The sequence below is a fragment of the Podarcis tiliguerta genome (genome assembly GCF_965153285.1).
Source record: "Podarcis tiliguerta genome assembly, chromosome: 1".
NCBI lineage: Eukaryota > Metazoa > Chordata > Lepidosauria > Squamata > Lacertidae > Podarcis > Podarcis tiliguerta.
The window spans coordinates 23,401,187-23,424,709 of record NC_139534.1 but is presented as its reverse complement, the minus strand read 5'-3'; the positions used below and the strand labels follow the sequence as shown (position 1 = coordinate 23,424,709).

The window sequence follows — 23,523 nt, the reverse complement described above, 5'->3', positions numbered from 1 at the left end:
TTTGGCTTACAAAACGAATAACTGAGTGTCACCTATTGGTAGAAGACGATAATTACACTATCCAGTGATGTCACCTTATACCAAGTCAAAACATTTGTCCATATACAGTGGTACCTTGGGTTACATACGCTTCAGGTTACATACGCTTCAGGTTACAGACTCCGCTAACCCAGAAATAGTGCTTCAGGTTAAGAACTTTGCTTCAGGATGAGAACAGAAATCATGCTCTGGCAGCGCGGTGGCAGCGGGAGGCCCCATTAGCTAAAGTGGTGCTTCAGATTAAGAACAGTTTCAGGTTAAGAACGGACCTCCAGAACGAATTAAGTACTTAACCCGAGGTACCACTGTATCTCAGTACTGTGTCCTCTGATTGGTAGCAGCAGCCATATTGCACATCACCTGTTACCTTACCGGTTTTTGAAAGGGGGGAGGGGAGAGGAGATGCCAGGAGTTGAACCTTACACATCCTACAGGCAAAGTGTGTGGTCTACCACTGAGTTATAGCCCCTACCTTCGAAAAAGTCTTTATGATCTATAAAGCCTTATGGCAGCTCAGAACCAGATTACCTCAAAGACCACCTATCCCCACATGAACCAACTCAGACCTTGCATTTGTCATCTGAGGCCCTACTTTGTATGCCTCCTCTGAGGGAAGTGCTGCAGCTGGTGACACAAGAATGGGCCTTCTCAGTGGTGGCTCCCTGTTTGTGGAACGCTCTGACCCGGGAGACACAGCTGTCACCATCCCTGTCTGTTTCTAAATGCTGGCCAAAACCATTTTAATCTACCCATTCTTTTGTCCCTTATTCTGCCAGGTTTATTAGTTATGTTTGTGGCCTCTTTTTGTGACCATATTTTTTAGCGTGTTGGGTTTGGATCTGTCTACTCTGCCCTTTTACATTTATGGATTTATGGATTTACATTTATGGATGAGCATAATCCCCAACATTGCAGAAAATGGCCACCCCCATCTTCTGAACCCTAGGGCCAGGTTTGGCAATGATGTCTCAAGAGGTGTCTCAACCTATTGCGAACAGGTGGATAGATGACTGGACAAACCACTTTTCAAAACATATAGCAGATTTTGCTAGCATTTTGTCAACACAAGCCTTTAAGCTTTCTAGATAGAACCATCGACCTTGCTCTCACATTTGCACTAGAGGAAACCCTTGTGCGCAACCCTTGTTGAATCTGGCACTGCATCAAAATATATATCTGAAGATAACACTTAAATCCCACTTTCTCAGATTCATTAAGTTCACACAAGTTTGCACCCAGGTTATTTTCTGAACAATTCATTGTTACCCCAGATACTGTTTTCATTGCTTTGGCAGTTGTCACAAGCAATGGGTTTGTGCAAATGCCAGAGACGTCATGAATGATGAACTGAGCAGCCCAGCCATCACCTGCATGCCAGTGCCCTTGTGCGTGTGTGTGTGTAAAATTGTTCTGACTTAATTTTCAGAACTTGTTTTTAAAAACAATTCTTTGTGCTTAGGAGCAAATCGTTTTGAAATCTCCACAGAAAGATGATCTACCCGTGATACGACTATTATGTGCAAGCAGATCACTGTAACTTAGGCGTGCCACTGTGCAATGTAACGCAACATCTGTGGGATAACTCAGTTGGTAGAGCATGAGGCTATTAATTTCAGGGTCACAGGTTTGAGCCCCATGTTGGGCAAAAAGATTCCTGCATTGCATGGGGGTTGGACTAGATGACCCTTGTGGTCCCTTCCAACTCTACAATTCTATGATCTAACAAGGGCTTTGAGTGTATTTTGAGCAACTGTGGAGGATGATACTAAAAGCTGAAGAGCAGAGCAAGCAAGTTTCTCATTCTCCTTTTTTCTCTCCAATTTTTTTATTGATTTTCCATACAAACAAACAAACAAACAAACATAAATCTTAAGTATAATAATTCCATTTTTCATTACATTGTTGGGTGACTTCCTCGACTCCCCCAGGCTGAATTTCAATGTGTATCATTGTAACAGTTTTCCAAAACTATTTTCACGTGTAATTTACTTAATCGATTAACATCTTTCTTTCTTTTAATTTTTACTTTAAACATATTATTCTGTAACATCACTTATTTAAATCCTAGGCCAATCTGGTACTTGCAAGTATTTCTATTTAAATTATCTTAGCATATTTAGCTAAATAGTCTTTAAATTTCTTCCAATCCTCCTGGTACTCCTCCTCCTTCTGGTCACGGACTCTTCCGGTCAGGTTGGCTAGCTCCGAAAAATCCACCATCTGCCATTCCTCCACTGTTGGTACTTCTTGTGATTTCCAATTTTAGGCCAGTAAAGTTCTAGCAGCAGTTGTGGCGTACAAAAACAAACTAACATCTTTCTTGGGCAATTCCAACCTATTATTCCAAGAAGAAAGTTTCTCATTCTCCTTATTGGGATCACATTTTGCATGAACCAATCCCACTTCTTAGACAACGGTAGCTCCTTTCTGACGAATGCAACAAGATTTATGGTAGCCCTGGTCCAGGGGTGGATAAACTTCCATCCTCCAGATGTTGTTGGACTCTTAACTCCCAATAGCTCTACCACCATGGACAGTGATCAAAGAAGATGGGAGCTGTAACCAAGATCAGGAGATGCAACAGGTTCCACACCCCAGGGGCCCTAAAAAGGGATGGTCAATGCCTTCTAGCACACTCCTCTGCCTGTTTATTCAGAAATAACACTCACTGCTTTCGTTGGACTTACTTAAAATGTACGCAGGACTGCAGAATAAAAGGCACGGTGGATGCAGATCACAAATGGGCAAACTGCATAGCTCATCAAAATGTGGGTCATCATCTCTGACAATCCCATCATTTTACTTGCAAGCTAATTTACAGTGCCTTGTTATGTAGCGCTATGGCTCCCTTGTGTGTTGATAGGGGGAAGGGTTAAAACAGAAGCCCTGACATTGGACAGCAGTACTATTGCTTTTGCGGGCTGCAGAGAAAAGGGGAAGACAGCTCCTTTTGTCTGCTGGGCACTGCAGTATCAGAAACACAGGCAGAACACTTGAAAATAAATGAATAGATAGAGGAAGGCTGTACCAGGCTTCAGATGCTACTGGGGAAAAGCCATTACAGCTCTGAAAAAGGAACATTCAAAAGGTTTGCAAGGCCATTGTCCATTAACTGCATCATAATGTTTCCAACCTAAAGGCTGTTTTCCACATAATGAAAACTGGAAGTGACTTCCCGGTGCAGATATATCCTTGCTGTGATTTATGCATGTTAATTCCAAGATAGAAGAGTTGTGTGTGTGTGTGTGTAGGGGTTGGGGGAATTCTGCAATATACAAAAACCACCTGAGGGCGCTTCCAGACATCATTTTTATTGTGCATTCATTATGATTTGTGTTCATGATGTTTTCTTTTTCTAATAGAGTCACAGAATTGTAGAGGAGGAGGAGGAGTTTGGATTTGATATCCCGCTTTATCACTACCCGAAGGAGTCTCAAAGCGGCTAACATTCTCCTTTCCCTTCCTCCCCTACAACAAACACTCTGTGAGGAGAGTGGGGCTGAGAGACTTCAGAGAAGTGTGACTGGCCCAAGGTCACCCAGCAGCTGCATGTGGAAGAGTGAAGACGCGAACCCGGTTCCCCAGATTACGAGACTACCGCTCTTAACCACTACACCACACTGGCAAGACCCAACCTTATGCTTCATCCCCAGTTCTCAGTCCAGCCAGACAGTTCAATATATAGAATCACAAAGGCTCATCTAGTCCAGCCTCCTCTTTGCCCAGTGTGGAGCTCAAACCCACAACCCTGAGATGAAGAGTCTCATGCTCTACCTACTGTTTCCATCCACAAAGGTTTTGGGGTGGGTGGACATCGTGCTTCATTTCCCATTACAGCATGTCCTGTTGCTTCCTGCTGAAATCCTGAAACAAAAAAAACCATCAGTTTGGAGGGGCTCTGAATGGGGGAAACGATCTGCTTCATCACAATGAGAAATTAGCATATGACAGACAAGAGTGTTTTGTGACATCACATACGGTAAAGGCACACAAGGTAAGACAAACAAACTGTTAAGTTGTGGGTGAACATATCAGATGACACAGTGATTCTTCAAACAGTTCTTGTTTATTCACAGGCCAGAACAGAACTGAACAGAACAGCAAACAGGTCAGCCGGCCTGCTTTTATAGGCAGCCGGCTGTCAACATTGTAGCAACAACAACCCAGGGTTTCCCGCCTAAAGTAACTGACGTGGACCTGAGTGAAAACTATATACATGATACTCCTAGTGGCCAGGGTGAGAACTTCAATACATAACACCCCTCCCCACTGAGATAAGGCATTAGTTACAATCATAGTGGTTCCATTACATACAGCAAAGTCTTTGATTAGGCCATCACCCTCTGCGTCAGAGATGCAGTTGATGCCGGTGCAGACAAGGCAGACCTGGTGTCAATCTCCATGTCACACAGAGCTCCTTCGATGAGTACGGTGACATGTAGCTTGTGATGCGTAGGCGAGTCAGTTTGGCCAATCATGGTTCCAGACGAGCAGTGGCAGTTGGTGAGGGCGAAGCAGCTTCCCTTGGCGGACCGGGGAAAGACTTGGACTTGCAATATAGCGAGGGGGGGGTGTTGGACGGAGCCTTAGCGACAGACCTTAGCGATGTGGCACCTCCTGGAACATCACCGACAGATGGCATCTCTGAACCGACACTTGGCACGGGAATGGTTCCCTAGCAAGACGCGGGCTACTGGCCATGCGGATTTCCTGGGCAGAGAGTTCAGCAGCTTCTGAGGCCATGGCCTCCTCAATGGCTTTCTGCAGCATGAGGTCTGGCTTGGCAAGGAGATGCCGTTGCAGACAGATTTGATCCATCAGGGCATCATCTACAGTGGATGGGGAACCAAATATTGAGCCATTATGGGCCATTGGCAATGCAAAACAACTGTCCCCGCAGGAGTTGGCAGGGACAGGAGAATTGGCAAGTTGCCAAGATGATGAAGACATAACGTCATGGGAAAATTTGTCTTTTTTGAAACCTTAAATGTTTGCTGGGAAGGAGTGGGGCAGAATTCCATGGGCTGCTGTGGAGGCAAAAATGAAGAACAAATACATGGTATGTAGGATGTCTCAGAGCGCAATGCTGGTTTGCAGAGGACAAGATGCTCCTGCGATAAGAAAGCTGCAACTGTGCACTCCCTTCATCTACACCCAGATTGCACATTTATGCTCATAAATCATATTTCAAAGATGCTGCAGATTCTGCCACACCTTATTTCTCCCCAAAGAGACATAGACCCTGGTTGAAGGCCAAGACCCCTGGAATCTTGTGCACTGCTCAGTGGAGATTAGGGCGGCTTGCAACAGTACTAATAGGTAATACAGCAAAGTACCCTAGTTCAGTTTTAGATATTGGCTCTTAAACTTCTTTCTCAACTGTTAGTGGCTTTGAAAAGTATAGTCTTCCAAGTCTGAAATGAAGTTAACACTTCCGCATATGCTAAAAGATTATATGCTTTAATGTTGCAAAGATATCATCATGCTCAGATTGCAAGCAACAAGAAATGAAGCTGCCCATTAATTTAGGCAAGTGCTTTCTGCACTGTGGGAGCTTTGGCGTGGGTTGCCTGTGCCCCGCGGCCGCACAGAGGAAGGGGGAATGTGCATGTACATTCAACTGCCTAATGGCGTCCATGTCACCCAGAAGATCACAGCTGCAGAGATAAGAAAACATGAGTGGCTGGGGCAGCCCAGCCAGATGGGCAAAGCGTAAATAATAACATTATTATTATATGAGTTATTCCATCGTCTGGAGACGTCACTTCCTGGTTCGCATGGAGAAGCTGCTTTCAATGTAGCCCAGTGACAGAAGCAGGCAGCTGTATCAAGGCAGCACTGGGGGTTGAAATTTTGTGCCCCCTAACAATTTTGCATCCGGAGCAACCGCCACTTTGCCCCGCCCCCCAACACTACGCCACTGTGTGGGAGAATTGCTCTGCCCTCTTTAGTCTCTGTCCTCACCCACCTTTTTATGTGGCCCCTGGAAGGTTGCGGAAAAGCAAATGTAGACCAAAAAGTTTTATAGATATTTCAGCTTGTTAAGAACAGTAATTAGCATTTCTCATCCAATAGTTTTCCAAGGGAGGGGGAGAACAATCACAGTGCTTTCATTTTAAATGTATTCAGAAGGCCAACTTAATTCTGATAACAAGACAATAAAATATAAGCAGAAGCTTGCTTGCTAACAGTTTATAGCCCCACAGATGGGAATACTAATAGGAAAGACAGCTTTGTTTACAAAACAGCACTAATTTGAATTTTAAAAACTAATTTCTTTGGTACTTCCCCCTCCCCAGGGGAAATTTCATTCTTGTTTTCCTAAAAGAGAGGGCTTGTTTAGATACAATGCATTGCAGACTGTGGTTGTAAGTGAAATGGGCTTTGGTTGTAGCCCAGTCTCCCTCTGGTTCTCCACACTTAAATTTTAAAATATAAAATAAACTTTTAGTAAGATTTTAGATCAGAGACTCTTCCCTGTACAATTACAGTGGTGCCCCGCAAGACGAATGCCTCGCAAGACGGAAAACCCGCTAGACGAAAGGGTTTTCCGTTTTGGAGGTGCTTCGCAAAACGAATTTCCTATGGGCTTGCTTTGCAAGACGAAAATGTCTTGCGAGTTGCTGCGATTTTTTTCCGCTCCCCACCCCCTTTTTCTAAGGCACTAAACTGCTAATAGCCTTTTAGCAGCTAATCCGCTAATCCCTTAAGCCTTTAATAGCCGCTAATAGCCGCTAAACCGCTAATAGTGCTAATCCGCTAATCGGGTTGCTTCGCAAGACGAAAAAACCGCTAGACGAAGAGACTCGCGGAACGGATTATTTTCGTCTTGCGAGGCACCACTGTACGTAGACTAACACACAGAGAGAGACAGAGAGAGAGAAAGAGCTATAAGAATGTCATTGCAAAGCCCCATAGGAGGATTTTGCATGAAGTAAAGATTAGGTTAGGGGAGCAAAAGGGAAGGCCAGTTGCACAACAGCAGTGGCCATGACATGGGAGCAAGAAGGGAAGGACACGGAAAGGCATTTTTTGTAGCACACAATGGCACTTTCCCAGCCAGAGAAGGAGGATTCAGTGAAGATCTACATCAGGAACAAGGAGGGAATAAAGATCTACATCGAGAACTTGGGGTGAGTGAAGATCTACATCAGGAACAAGGGTGGGGAAATCAAATAATAATAATTTATATTTATACCCCACCCATCTGGCTGGGTTGCCTCAACCACTCTGGGTGGCTTCCAACACACATTAGAATAATAATAAAACTTCAAACATTGATAGTAGCGATCAGATCCTATATAAAAAGCCACAATAATTCTAACATAAAGAACCTACATCAAACAAAGCAATACTCAACAATCCATTAGGATCCAATACTCAACAGCAAAACTAAACATCAACAAATAATAATCCAACATTCAGGTACCGGTAGGTAGCCGTGTTGGTCTGATGCAGTCAAAATAAAAAAAATAAAAAAATTGTCCAGTAGCACCTTAGAGACCAACTAAGTTTTTTCTGGGTATAAGCTTTTGTATGCTTGCACACTTCTTCAGATACACTGAAACAGAAGTCACCAGACCCTTATATATATTGGCAGGGTGGGGTGGGGTTTTTCTCAGAAGGGTAGGAGATCACCCATCGGAGAAATGGGTTTCTGAGGAAAACCCCACCCCACCCTGCCACTGAAGAAGTGGCCTTGCTAGCTAGGGGTGATGGGAGTTGTAGTCCAATCACAGGTTGAAAAGGGCTGCTTTAGAGGCCCTGAGCACTGGAAAGATTATGGTACCCTTCCAATGAAATTCAAAATAAATAACAAAAAGAGAACAGAACAGAAAGGGGCAAGAGTGTGTAGTGGAAGGCAAGTAAGTCTAATAAGGTTTTATTTTTCCCCATGTTGACTTATTCAATGCTTTTAAAAAAGTCAAAAGTAAATTCCTTTCAAAAAAAGAATTCTCAGTTTTTTGCACTCCTATTTTGCTAGTGCCCTAAGCATATGCCAAGTCTGCCTATTGGGTAATCCAGCACTGCCTAAGAGCATGGCTGAAAGAAGTTCAACACAGATCAAGGCAAGGAGGACAATCTAGGAAGCTTGGAGGTTCCTCTCACTATCTACCCTTTCTCATGCAGATACATCAGCCGAGTCACACCTTGGCACTTCCAACAGAAGCACAAGGTGGTAGAATTGTAGACTAAGCCACTTCAAAAATGCAGCATGCAAGTGCAGTATGTATATTTTTTAATGCACCAACATATAAAAGCCATTCTGCATAAGATGTGTTAAGGGTTGAGTTAAATCTTGCTCCCTGGTAAACTACATGCAGAGTTTCCTCCCTCCCTTTGTAAATGTGAAGGGTCATTCAAAATTATCACTCGCCCTCACAGACACAATATATTATATGTAATATATTGGAGAATGACCCAGGGATCATCCTTGGTGAGGCCAATACGTAGTTTGCTGGGCTGAGAAATGTATGGATAATGAGTGCACCTACGATTATGGGGCTCCATAAATTCAGGACAGACATGAACTCTCATGATGCAAACCAGTGGCTGATCATTAATGGTAAAGAAGAAGAACATCAAAGTACTGAGGCGTTTTTCTTAAATATTTTCATTGCTATTATTATTATTATTTTACTTTCTCCATAGCATATGTTTGACACTTACGTTGGGTCACAGGGCTGCTAGTGCAGTTTCATTTACCGTATTTTTCACTCTATAGGACGAACCCGACCATAGGATGCACCTTGTTTTAGAGGGGGAGAACAAGAAGAAAAAAATCTCCCCTTCTCTGCTCAGCGCCCCTTCAGCGAAGCGGCAGGAGAAACGGAGCCCCTTCCATTCCTCCTCCCGTTTCGCTGAAGGAGCGCTGCGCAGCTCCCCCTCTCTGCTGAAGCCAGGAGAGTCTTGCTCTCCCGGCTTCAGCAAAAGGAACCCGAAGCCTTCGGAGCGCAGCGCGAGTTCCCGCTGCGCTCCAAAGGCTTCAGGCGGCTATCCCTGAAGCCTGGAGAATGAGAGGGGTCGGTGCGCACTGACCCCTCTCGCTCTCCAGGTTTCAGTGAAAGCAATGCGAAGCCTCCGGAGCGCGGAGGGAGCGCTCCCTCTGCGCTTTGGAGGCTTCGCGTTGCTATTGCTGAAGCCAAGGAGCCTGCATTCGCTCCATAGGACGCACACGCATTTCCCCTTCATTTTTGGAGGGGAAAAAGTGCGTCCTATAGAGCGAAAAATACGGTAATTCAAGGCGCTGTTCCAGTTTCTGTAAGCCTTTGCTTTCCTTACCGCAACATTCCTGACCCCTTTTAATCAGAGCGAACTTAAGTTCAGTTTACTTTTTCTTCTTTTCCTCTCTCCGCACTCCCCTTACATCATAAACTTACTTGAACTTGGCACAATTTAGAGTTAAAATGTTCCCAAGAAATGCAAACAACATTCCTGTAAGCAGATTTTCAGAACAAACCTGGTTTTCTTTACTAAAGAGATGGGGGAGAGTAAAGAATCGGGTTGCCAGTGAATTCTCATCACTAAATGTGGCTTAAGCTGGTTGCATTTGAAAAGAAAAGAATGTAAAGTGGATCTGACAGAGGCCTGAGCAGTTCCGAATTCTAAAAGATCTATGGAAGTGCCTTGATCATAGGAACACAGCCTTCATACAATTCCATTACCATATTTTAGCCTGTACACAGACTCAGCCCTTAGCTGTTAAATCTGCTGTGTATTTCCTTCCAGACATGGAGCTCCATTCTAGCAAGGAGTACCATTTGTACAGAGAAATCTGTTAAAGATATTCCGGCAAATTCTATAGACTGTGGAATGTAGGTCCAGAGGGTTTTGCTCAGAGGCTAGCCATAGTCGCGCACTCATATATGCTCAGCGCAAAAAGAATTAGGATTCTAGTCAGCTCAGGACTGCAGACCAGGTCATATATTACCTACAGACACTAGGATATTAAAACACTCAAGCTATTTTCCCCCCACCAACCAGTGAAATGAAGTAATTCCTTAATACAATTACCTCTGTATAATTGAAAGTTAAATCAAGGATGACTGTATGATTTGAATATTAATTTTAAAAATTTCATCTTTATTGCGCTATTCCGTTTGTACATTGTACTGCCAGATGGGTTATTCATTTCCTAGTTGATTCTGATTTGCATGTGTATGGTTTAACAAAGGAATACATGAAGCCCTTTCAAATCGCCAAGGGGACTGGCTGAAATCCTGTTAATTATCTGGGCCACAGTTCACAAACCACTTATTTATACTTGTCCCTTGGCATTGCTAAGTACACAGCTTGTACAGTTGGTGAACTGCAGCCTTATTCAGAGCAGATATGGAAAGAACACATTTTTTGCAGTGCATACCGCATAACTGGAAGTCATATGGGAGAAAAAAATAATAATGCATGAACTAAAGCCCCCATATACACAGCAAAGATGGAATAACCATGACTAGCGTTTAGCTTCCTTAAAAGGACCCAGTGAGTGGTCTGGAAACAGGCTGTATGATTGCTGAAAAGATGCTGGGTGTGGACAGTGATATTTTTCCAGAAAAAGAGGTGCCAGAACCAGTGTTAAGTTGTGGGTGAACATATCAGACGACACAGCGATTCTCCAAAAAGCTCTTGTTTATTCACAGGTCAGAACAGAACTGAACTGAAGAGTTCAGCCAGCCTGCTTATATAGAGCTCCAGTACAACATAACTATAACAACTTTCTGTAACTATCCAATCACTGAACGTCATTTTCGATCCCTTATTTGCATATGTGGACCTGAACTATCTACAGTATCCCCCTGCTGGCCCAGGGTGAGAACTTCAGTACATAACACTCACCCTGGTTCTCCTATAGTTGTAATGGCGCCCACCTGAGAGGTGCTGCAACTCTGGCAAGTTCCGGCTGAAAAAAAATGCCCTGCGGTGGGCCTGATCAGTACATAAATGGAAAAGCTCAGAATGTAATTTGAAAAAGATCTCTAGATAGCAGGGCTTGATCTTTTAATCCTCACTGTAAGGAAGCCTTTGTAGCTTCTTTCCAACACCTGTCCTGAAATCAGCACATCTGGTTAAGGCTGGGTGTCGATGAAATAGGAGGAGAAGGAGAGAGTGGGCGCTTGCGTATCTCTTATTTTTGTGAACAATTCTGAATATGCAGGCATACACAGCATCTGATACAGAGAACATTGAAGTTCCACCTTTCAGAGATTGTCTGATAACCAACCATAAGCCCCAAAATAAAGGGATAGAATAATATAAATCTTAGGAACTTGAGAAAATTTCACACAACATCCAAATTCATTCCCAGTCAGATGGTATAGTACCCTGTTATGTACTGAAGTTCTCACCCTGGGCCAGCAGGGGGATACTGTAGATAGTTTTCACTCAGGTCCACATATACAAATAAGAGATTGAAAGTGACGTTCAGTGATTGGATAGTTACAGAAAATGGTTACTGTTGCGTTCTAGTGGAGCTCTATATAAGCAGGCTGGCTGAACCCTTCAGTTTAGTTCTGTTCTGGCCTGTGAATAAACAAGAGCTGTTTGAAGAATCGCTTTGTCGTCTGATATGTTCATCCACAACTTAACATACCTCATGCCGGTCATTTTGGCACCTAAGGCACTAAATCACACAAGTGCATCTCCCCACATCCCAGCAAGAAAAATACAACAGAGTAGCAATGTATTATATAATAATAATGAGGTTTCTGGAGTGGAAGCCTTTGGCCAGGCTTTTTCCACAATTTGAATTCCTGTCACTACTACTGATTATATTTGTAGCTGAAGTCTGTAATTTGTTTACAGGTGTTTTGATTTCCCTGTTTAATTTTTATTTAGATTGTGCATATTTTTGCCCTGGGGCCTTTGGGTGAAGAGATTAGAAATACTGTTAATGTATAAGGAATCAGCTGCTTGAGACCAGGCAGTGATGCTCATGAAACCTCAAGATTCCAGGAATCCTTAATAATAATAATAATAAAAATAAACAATAATAAAAAACCTGCTTTAACCCTTTCCCTGCTCACAATAACCCTCACGTTGATTCATATTCAGCCATCTAAGACTCCTCTGAAATGATCCATTTTTTGATGCAGTGAAGAGATCCACAAAGCCACCCCACCCTCTTGTTCTGATATCTTTGGGAGAAGAAATGGCTGAGGGGTAAACCCTACACAAATCCAGAGTGGAGTCCCTAAGGTGGCTGGGTGGTGTCTTTTACACATCTTTCCAGCAACTCCTACAGCCAAGCTGGTGCCAAACGTATTGCTCTGCTTTCCTTTGAACTACAGTTGTACCTTGGTTCTCGAATGCCTTGGTACGCATACATTTTAGCTCCTGAACGCCGCAAACCCAGAAGTGTTCTGGTATGCGAATGTTTTTTGGAAGCCGAACATCCGACATGGCTTCCGATTGAGTACAGGAAGCTCCTGCAGCCAATCAGAAGCTGTGCCTAGGTTTTCGAACATTTTTGGAAGTTGAGCGGACTTCCAGAATGGATTACGTTCGAGAACCAAGGTACAACTGTACTCTATCCAGTGAGCCATACTGCACCTCACCTGTTACCTTACCAGTTTTTGAAGGGGGGAAAAGGAGACGTGCCAGGAGTTGAACCTGACACCTTCTATTTATTTTTATTTACTTATTGCATTTATATACCGCCCTATACCTGGAGGTCTCAGGGCGGTTCACAGAAAAGATCACAATATATAAAATAAAAATAAAAACAATAACCCTATAACACCCCCCCCCCAAAAGAGCCGCATTTTAAAAGGGTACAGGGTGTCGATCAGGTCAACCAAAGGCCTGGTTAAAAAGGAACATTTTTGCCTGGCGCCTAAAGGTGTACAGTGATACCTCGAGTTACAAACGCTTCAGGTTACAAACTCCGCTAACCTGGAGGAGTTACCTCGAGTTGAGAACTTTGCCCCAGGATGAGAACGGAAATTGTGTGCTGGTGGCGCTGTGGCAACAAGAGGCCCCATTAGTGAAAGCATGCCTCTACAGTGGTACCTCGGGTTACCGACACTTCAGGTTACAGACTCCACTAACCCAGAAATAGTACCTCAGGTTAAGAACTTTGCTTCAGGATGAGAATAGAAATCACGCGGCGGCAGCGGGAGGCCCTATTAGCTAAAGTGGTACCTCAGGTTACGAACAGTTTCAGGTTAAGAGCAGACCTCTGGAACGAATTAAGTTTGTAACTAGAGGTACCACTGTATAATGAAGGTGCCAGGAAAGTGTGTGTTCTCAAAGTGTGTGTTCTACCACCCCGGGGAGTTCACTTTGGTGCAGCGGTTTGACCCCCAGAAGCACACTCCATTGTCTCTAGAGACAGACGGATGCCAACAACAAAGCTGGGGATGACATGCTCTTTGTTTACCACGAGGTGGCAATATCCATCAGAAATCCAATGGTGGGGCTCTGGAAAAGCAAAACTGTGATTACACAACAGTAGTCTCAAATTACGTTTGCCATACATCTGGAATTTCCCGGACATATGCAGAATAGAGCAGCCGGAAGCAGTGTGTGGGTGGAAACCGTCTAAATGTTCGGGAAATCTGGCAACCAATGATTTCCCTTAAAAAACGTCCCTTAAAAAAACAAAACAAAGCTCAACAACTTTTTTACTGTTTGAAATATGGCGATCGTACTTAAGTCTGCTTGGCAGCACAAGGAAGCCTTTATAGCAAGATACATGAAGCATGTATTAGAAGGGCAATGCACTGAAAACAAACTTGTTATAATGCAGAAGGGCCTTGTGGCACCTTACAGATGGTGGCTGCGTATACGCCATACATTTAAAGCACACAAACACCAAGTATAGTAGGAACCGTAGTATGTTACGAGTGCTGGTAAATGTAGTTCTGGGAGGAGTAAACTACAATTCCCATGATTCTTTGGGGTGGGGAAAATGTGCTTTAAATAGGTTGTGTGCATACATAAATTTATTGTGACATAACTTTCCTGGAGTACAGTCCACTTCAGTTTGGTGACCTCCAGTTCACCAATTGATTGAAGACCTACCCTGATTTGTTTGCACAAAGCTTACGCTAAGGTTAGATTATATCTAGTGTTTAATAAGCACTTGTTCTAATTTATTGCGGTTATATAATGGGCATTCATCCTGCATTCAATACAGTTTGTTTGCTGTTCACATATGTTTCCGTTATTTGTTCACACAATACTTTTTAATGCATTTTTCCATCATTTTCCAAAGCACACCCTATACCCTTTTGGTATTTTAAGACTAGAATTGTTGCACCAGGGCGACACAAGTGCTTTGATCCACTTTAAATGCTCAAACTAGTACCTAACTCCTGCAAAACCCTTGCTTCTGGAGCTGCTCTTTTCAGTTGCATGGAGTGATTCTCAGTTTTCAGGTATGTAAACATACAGTGGGAGGGTATAAACAGTCAGGTCAGGGGAAAACAAAGTGCACAAAAGTACAGTAATATTTACGTAATTAGCAGTGGTAGTTTCTGTGTTCAACTAAAAACACTACTTGGGTGGATTTTACCTCAGCCTTCCTCATTTTCAGGCTTCCCTGTTTCACAAGTTTTCACACTTCCTCTCAGTTTTGCAAGAGCCTGAACTTCCTTTATAGAAGTCCCTTGGTTTCCATGCTTAACGTTTTCTTAACCTAATGCCTTGGCGTTTGTTTCTCCCAACTAGTTTCTCTGTATGTTTTTCATATCAGATGAACGTAACGATAAAGTATTTTCATCTGATGCTAAATTATTCTGAAACTTATTGCCCATCATGTAGTGCCCCCTCACACATTCTCTCTCATTCTATCTTCCTTACAAAATGCCACCTCCATTTTGAAATAAATATTTGACTCCTTTTAAAACACACCTCAAAATCAACGCAAACGTGCTTTATGGCCTCAATACTTAATCTTCTATTTCTGTGAAATAACCTAGGCCAGGTTGTTTGCTTACATTGTACCTGAGTTTATTGTACTCAGTTGAACTCTGTTTGGGCAGAACAAACAACACATTCTGGGTAGTTTTACATTCTGTAATTGTTTTAATTTCTGTCGTTATTTTACCCATGCCTTTCTTTTAATATTGAAAAGCGGCTTCATGTGGCTTCATGTTGAGTATGGGAGACAGACAGACAGACAGACAGACAGACACACACACACACACACACACACACACAAAATTTTAATCTATCCTTTTTCATCCCAGCCACATCTTTTCTCTTCAGGCAACACAAGATGTGGGGGTTGACAGAGTTTAGGATTACAGAAAATAAAATGGCTTTGGTATAGCTAGAGGTATGAATATGGAAAAATATCATGAGACTTCTTTCATCATAAAGGGGACTAAAATATCAAGGAACAGAGCACCAGGGAACCAATTTCATTCCACTGTGCACCTAACGTAGGGGATATTTTCCTATAGACCAACCTGCCGTTTTTTATTCCTTTACCCGCCAAGTGGGAGCTATTTCTTTGCTGATAACATGCAGTGCCCAAAATGAAATACTTCTTGACAGATTTAATTGCTCTGGTATTCCAAGCTCTTACTAAAAAATTTAAAGAAATCAAACGATGCACCACTTATATTACTGCTTATCAAAGTAAGAGGCCAAAGACTGTCTTGCAGTGATATGTTCTGATTTGGGATCAATGGGGTCTGTTTGTTCACATGTAAGCAAAATCTTAAGCCTGTCAGGGCCAAACTCAGGATTTTCAAATTTCGGGTTGAAAACCACAGGCCCTCCTGAAGGCAATGGGAATGTTGTTAAAATAGCGTTTCATCCCATGATTTGCTTATTGCTCTAATCAATTTTGCACTGTATATGTAACTACAAACAAATAAAGGGAGCTATGTTGCCTATCTTAGTGTACAACCAATTCAGCTGATTTCAGTGTTCTATAAACTGCACAGCTGCGTCACGTAAGCACATGAAAAAGCATTTTTAGGCAGATGTTTGTATGCTGTTGTTAAGCAGGCAGCCTGGAGGTTGCAGTGGAACCGCTTGAAACTATACTAAAAGAACTGCACAGATCCCACCCACTTCATTTCCCTCTAACGTTAGCAATCAATTTGTTACCTACAAAAGTGCTGGTATTAGCAAAAGAGAATTCTGAACTTGTTGTTGTTTAGTCGTTTAGTCGTGTCCGACTCTTCATGACCCCATGGACCAGAGCACGCCAGGCTCTGTCTTCCACTGCCTCCCACAGTTTGGTCAAACTCATGTTGGTAGCTTCGAGAACACTATCCAACCATCTCGTCCTCTGTCGTCCCCTTCTCCTTGTGCCCAACATCAGGGTCTTTTCCAGGGAGTCTTCTCTTTTCATGAGGTGGCCAAAGTATTGGAGCCTCAGCTTCAGGATCTGTCCTTCCAGTGAGCACTCAAGGCTGATTTCCTTAAGAATAGATAGATTTAATCTTCTTGCAGTCCATGGAACTCTCAAGATTCTCCTCCAGCACCATAATTCTAAAGCATCAATTCTTCGGCGATCAGCCTTCTTTATGGTCCAGCTCTCACTTCCATACATCACTACTGGGAAAACCATAGCTTTAACTGCACGGACCTTTGTCGGCAAGGGGTAGATGGGGCCTATGCCTGGAATGCCAGCAAGCTGAGGAATTCCTCCAAAAAGCGCAGGGCACACAATTCTGCTCCCACGGATTACAAACATCACCCCATGGAGTAGTTTTGGCTGAGAGCTCCAGGGTTTGGCTGAGTAGGGATCTGATTGTGGCTGTCCTCCCTTCTGCCAATATTAATCTGATGCTTACCCTCCAACATTTCTCTGATGGAAATAGGGACATCCTATTCCATCTTCATCATCACCATCATTATTATTATTTTTTTTATACCTCACGCATCTGACTGGGTTGCTCCACCCACTCTGGGTGGCTTCCATCATATATAAAAACATAATAAAACCTTGAAGATTATAAAAAAGCTTCCCTATACAGGATTGCCTTCAGATGTCTTCTGAAGGTTGAATAGTTACTTATCATAGAATCATAGAGTTGGAATAGACCACAAGGGCCATCGAGTCCAACCCCCTGCCAAGCAGGAAACACCATCAGAGCACTCCTAACATATGGTTGTCAAGCCTCTGCTTAAAGACCTCCAAAGAAGAAGACTCCACCACACTCCTTGGCAGCAAATTCCACTGTAGAACAGCTCTTACTGTCAGGAAGTTCTTCCTAATGTTTAGGTGGAATCTTCTTTCTTGTAGTTTGGATCCATTGCTCCGCGTCCGCTTCTCTGGAGCAGCAGAAAACAACCTTTCTCCCTCCTCTATATGACATCCTTTTATATATTTGAACATGGCTATCATATCTCTTATCTCTTTTGTCCTGTGAACCTCCCTGAGACCTGCGAGTATAGGGCAGTATATAAAATTAAATTAAAAAAAATAAAAAATAAAAAACAAGCAGGCAGGCAAGCAAGCAAACAAACAAATCTGTCTCAGGGGTCACATAACTCCATACCTTCCAAAAAATTTCTGATGAAAATAGGGACGTCCTAAGGAAAAACGTGACATTTGGGGATCAAATCAGAAACTGGGACAGCTTCTTTAAATCCAGAACTATCACTGGCAAACAGGGACACTTGAAGGGTCTGCTCATGATCTTATGACTACTTCATGTGAAACAACTATTTTTATAAGAAACTCTCACTTTCAGAAAAACCCACGAGAATATGGGTTTTTCTATGACAATACTGTGCATTTCACCCAAGAATCGCAGGAACTGTAGTTTACTCCTCACACAGCTACAATTCTCAAAATACAGGGTGAGATTCAACAAAGCTGTTCAACAAAGTCAGCTTGTGCAGCAGGACTCCCCCCCCCTTCCTCCTGCACACCCCATAAATCTGCTCTGGATCTGTGCAGGGAGTGGGGGGGGGCGGGCGGGAATGGGGATTCCCATTCCATACTATGTTAAATTCAGCCTCCAGTCCCCAAAATTCTTTGAGGAAAGTCATATGCTGTAAATGTCTGGTGTGTGTGTGCAGCCTTAGTCTTTGCCACTCATCTCATGATCTCAGCCAAGTAGCAGAATTTCAGGATGAAGCATAGAACAGGAATATCTCACTATATTATATACACTATCTTAATATGCTAAAATACAGTGGTACCTCTGGTTACGTACTTAATTCGTTCTGGAGGTCTGTTCTTAACCTGAAACTGTTCTTAACCTGAGGTACCACATTAGCTAATGAGGCCTCCTGCTACTGCCGCCGTGCCACCATTTCTGTTCTTATCCTGAGGTAAAGTTCTCAACCTGAGGTACAACTTCTGGGTTAGCGGAGTCTGTAACCCAAAGTGTCTGTAACCCAAGGTGTTTGTAACCCAAGGTACCACTGTAACCAGCGAGGTACTAGACTATTATTTTCTACAACCAGAAACAAAAGTTCCAAAAGGAGCTGTCTGAAGCTCTATAGTCCATAGACAAATTGTTGTTGTTGTTGTTTAGTCATGTCCGACTCTTCGTGACCCCATGGACCAGAGCACGCCAGGCACTCCCGTCTTCCACTGCCTCCCACAGTTTGGTCAAACTCATGTTGGTAGCTTCGAGAACACTGTCCCACCATCTCGTCCTCTGTCGTCCCCTTCTCCTTGTGCCCTCCATCTTTCCCAACATCAGGGTCTTTTCCAGGGAGTCTTCTCTTCTCATGAGGTGGCCAAAGTATTGGAGCCTCAGCTTCAGGATCTGTCCTTCCAGTGAGCACTCAGGGCTGATTTCCTTCAGGATGGATCAGTTTGCAGTCCATGCAAAAAGTCCATAGACAAATAAAGCGTCTCAATTTTAGGCAGGTTTATGGAAGAAAGGTGTATCGGTGGCTATTAGTCGCAATAGCTATGTGGTACCTTCATTTTCAGGTGAGTTATGTCCTGTAATAGCAGTTGCGGGGGGAGGGGGAGTAGAAACAGGGGAGTGGTGTTATCTTCAAGCCCTACATGTAGGCTTCTTGGAAGCACCCTCGCTGGCTACTTCATTTCCTGCTTGGCAGGGGGTTGGACTCGATGGCCCTTTTGGTCTCTTCCAACTCTATGATTCTATGGAAACAGAATGACTCCTGGATGTGTCCAGACAAGGCATTTACTCCAGAAAAGCTATATAATGTATTCACTTGCTTCTTAGGGGGCATCCACATGACACTTGAGCCTTTTAATACTGCAAAAAATGAAGTGGCATTGGAATGATTTTACATAGCACCAGAGAGAATGCTGTTTTCCTTATGCACTGCAACATAGGCTTAAACCTGCTTTTACAGGGAATTAGAGCAGGGGCATTTCCTGAGGTGTTTTTTTTTTAATTAAATAATTAGTGCAATTTTGCTTTAACAACTGGGCAACAGACCAGGAAAGGAGACTTCCCAGAAAACAGGAAGTGCCATTATCTGTTGCCACACACCCAACTGCTCTAGCCCTCTGGGATAGTGTGAACTGCCTTACCTCCCCAAGGGGGCTCCCTTCAGCATCTCTGAAAAACTGCAAGATATCTGCGGAGGAGAGCGGGAACTCACAGGGACTTACCGAAGTCTCTCTACCTCTGGCTGGGCAATAAACCTTTTCTCTCTCTCTTGCCCAGCCTGAGGTTCTGAAGAACCAGAAAATCCAGGCAACCTGTACTGAGAGGTGAAGCTAGGGCAAGACTGGGGTCAAAAAAAGAGGAAGGCAATAACAGCTGCTTTTACAGCGCAAACTTGTACCTTTTCTCGGAAGCAAGTCCCACCACATTATAATAATAATAATAATATAATTTATTATTTATACCCCGCCCATCTGGCTGAGTTTCTCCAGCCACTCTGGGCGGCTCCCAATCAAATGTTAAAAACAAGACAGCATTAAATATTAAAAACTTCCCTGAATAGGGCTGCCTTCAGAAGTCTTTTGAAGATAGGATAGCTGCTTATTTCCTTCACATCTGAAGGGAGGGTGTTCCACAGGGTGGGCGCCGCTACTGAGAAGGCCCTCTGTCTGGTTCCCTAAGTGAGGTTTATTCTTATGCAACTTTGTGGGAGTAAAGAGACTCAGCTTGTTTATTAATACATGGTGGTGAGAGAAGCAACCCACTATTCCAATTATGCGTAAGCTACTGATAAGTTAGGGAATTAAGTCAGGAGCTATTTTTACTGCATGATTAGCAACCATGCCTGTTTTTGTTTTCTATAATGCACACTCAGTAGGGTTCTTCCATGTCTTATCAGGATCACAGCACACAGGTTTAACGCTGGGCTCCTTAGCTGTGATCCCAATGAAAATCCCCTCTGTGGCAAATAGCATTAGGGGAGAAGCAACTCTGTCATATTGGCATGTGTGATAGGGGGCTAAGTGCTTGCCAGCATCGTAGTAGGACCACGCCATACAGATGTCCATGCTGGTCAAGTGACGACATGTGGCAATATCAAAGAACAATTACCCAGTTTAAACGCTCTGTGGGATATGCTTTACTTGCATCGAATCTGGTGGTATGCCTCACTGAGGATGTTCCGGGCAGGATGAGACCAGGAACTGAAGGTGTTAAAAGTGATATAATAGTGCTATAAGCCTGTGTTTTACACCACCATGTATATAAAAAGAGCACATCGGTTCATGCATTTAATGGCAAATTAAAATCCCAGGTGTACATCCAGAGGATAAAACAGGCTGGCTGAAAGAGTACTAATTCATACTAAGAGTAATTTCAGGGACCTTGTAAGCCTCCCAGAAGTAACTCAGATTAACCAAAGATTAACTCCTTTTAACCAACCAGTCATAGATGTCAACAATCAAATTGGTGTTGTTGTTGTTGTTTTTAAACAAGCCCTTTCCCCAATCATCGAGCACACATCACATATGGTTGTTTCCTAAGTTTGTGTTGCAGTTGAGGTGGCACTAGGTTGCAGGTTCGATCCTCATATGGGACAGCTACATTTTCCTGCATTGCAGGGGGTTGGACTTCCAATCTACAATTCCTATGATCATGAGTTATACCAAAACTATACTAGCTGCCATAGAAATATTTCATATATTAAGTGGTGTGCAAATTGTGTTACTAAATACCGAAATTAAGGGACTTTGCCCTTCACAGAGATATAGAAAGTGCTCTTCACATTGACTTTTAAACTGCAAATCCAGTTCTTCTGGGTTAATGGGTCAAGCAGAATGAGGGTTGCTCAGCATTCTACAGATAAGTTTACAATGGTGAGAACTCCCTCGTAAACTGGGTGGAGAGCCTTTATCCAGACAGAGGACTGAATTTCCATCTGGGGTATATTCGGTGGGATTGGGGGGCAAATGCCACAGGTGGGCAGGGCCAAAGTGGGCAGAACAATGAATGTAAATGTTACCTTCTTTGGGTAGGTTAGTTTCCTGCACAGCCCTCTCTATCTTCTATCCCGGCAACCAACTGGCATTATCAAGAGTACAAGGGCACATTCCAGCTGGGCAAAGGTACTCAAGGGGGGGGGGGACAGGGCTGCTTAAGGGTGGGGCCTGGGGAAAGGGGTGTGGCTTGGAAGGTGGTGTATTGAGGGAAGTGGCTAGTCACAGCTACTGCCCCAACTCACTTGTTTCCGCTTGGGAAGCGCAGCAGGCTCAGTCCCAACAAGCCCCACACTGGCAAGTGAGAGAGAACAAGCTTGCCGAGGCAGGGCCGGTTGCTTCTTGCCACCTCTCCAGCTGTCCTGCAAGGAGTAGCTACTCATATTTAAGAAAATGGATATACCTTATGATTGAAAACAGGCTCTATAACATAGCTGCCAACCGTCCCTTATTTGGCGGGGAAAGTCCCTTATCCCAGTGCTGTGTCCCACTGCTGTCCCTTACTGATGATGTCCCTTAAATTTCCCGGGTTTCAAAGGAAGCAGCTCCTCTCCCTCCCTCCCTCCCGGTCAGGGAGGAGGGAGGCTCCAACTGTGTTGCTTGACTGCATTGCTCACCCAATAAGGAGTCTAAGAATGACTGGGGGGTGGAGCTTGCATGCCTTGTGCCAATCAAATCGGCCGCATTGCCTGGGAACTCCAGCGGAGAGGTGACAGTGGTTTTCCTTGCTGCATCCCCTTTGCCGGGTTGCTGCGCTGTGGGAAGCACTGCTTGAGGCTTTGTTTGGCTGCTGGCTGGGCTTTCTGCCTTTGGCTCAGAAGTTGAACATACCTGTGCTCTGAAAATCCCTTATTTTGGCTGCTGATCCCTTATTTTCGAGGCTGCTGGCCCCTCATTTTCAAATCTGTAAGTTGACAGCTATGCTCTATAAGCAGTTCACAAAAACAAAGCGCTCTCTCTCTATATATATATACCAACAGTCAAACTAAAAACTTATGTCGATGCCTACATTTCTGAATAGGCACGGTGGAAGAAAAATGTTTGCAGCCAGTGCTGAAAAAAGCACAGCAAAGGCTGATATCAATAGGCAGTGAGTTCCAAAGTGGGGTGCTGCCACACTAAAAGTTTGATTTCTTACAATTGCAGAACGAGTACTGCGCTTGTAACAGGGCCAGTTCAACAAATCAAAGCAGTTGAATAGGCACATACTGTACAGTGGTACCTCGGGTTACAGACGCTTCAGGTTACAGACTCCACTAATCCGGAAGTAGTACCTCGGGTTAAGAACTTTGCTTCAGGATGAGAACAGAAATTGGGCAGTGGTCCAGAAACAGTACCTCAGGTTAAGAACTTTACCTCAGGATGAGAACAGAAATCGCGCACTGGCGGCAGCAGGAGGCCCCACTAGCTAAAATGGTACCTCAGGTTAAGAACAGTTTCAGGTTAAGAACGGACCTCCGGAACAAATTAAGTTCTTAACCAGAGGTACCACTGTATTGGGTAATCCAATTCTCCAAGTAAACTAGTTCCAAATAAGTTAAGGGCTTTATACTGCTGAAGACAGGTTTTAAAATGTTTTTTTAAACAACAGTATGTTTGAATAAAGCAGGGATGGACACACAAAGAGGATCTATGGGGATATGGAGGGGTGGCGACAAGGGAAAAGGGGGGGCTGGCAAGCAGGGGTTGCAGACCCCAATACAAGTTACTGGATTTGTACCCCACCTTTTTTTTTTTGCAAGAAGCCCAAGGTGGCATGCACCCCCCCCCCCATTTAATCCTCACAACAACCCTGTGAAGTTGGGTTAGGCTGAGAGGCAGAGACTGGCCCAATGTCTCCCGGCTTTGAACCCTGGTCTCGCAAGTCTTAGTGGGATGTGAAAGCAGTAAATTTGTAAAGTGCCAAACTAATTGGATCCACGTCAAGAACGCTATTTGTGCCATGATGAAATAAAAAGGCATCCTAGATATTTTGCGCATGTCATCCTCTGGTTTGGCATTGCACCAATATACCAATTCACAATTATTTATCCATCTAATTTGTAGCGTTTCCTGCCCACCCCAGAACTTGCCAAGGCAAGAACATCCCCCTCCACGACTCTGAACGACGCAAAAGCAGGGAGGGACCAGGCAGCAGCCCAGCCGTTATGGACACAGCCAGATTTAGGTTTGACGAAGCCCTAAGCTACTGAAGGTAATGGGGC

At 43.7% G+C, this 23,523-nt stretch overlaps 1 protein-coding gene across 1 annotated transcript in view; it reads right to left on the bottom strand.

The window, feature by feature from the left end:
* Nucleotides 1-3,879, bottom strand: part of AGPS (alkylglycerone phosphate synthase) — a 68,293-nt gene extending 64,414 nt beyond the window's left edge. Inside the window, exon 1 of the mRNA XM_083409258.1 lies at nt 3,818-3,879. Coding sequence (XP_083265384.1) covers nt 3,818-3,864 — 47 coding nt within the window. The 5' untranslated portion in view covers nt 3,865-3,879. The remainder of the gene's footprint in view (nt 1-3,817) is intronic.
* Between the last annotated feature and the right edge of the window lie 19,644 nt (nt 3,880-23,523).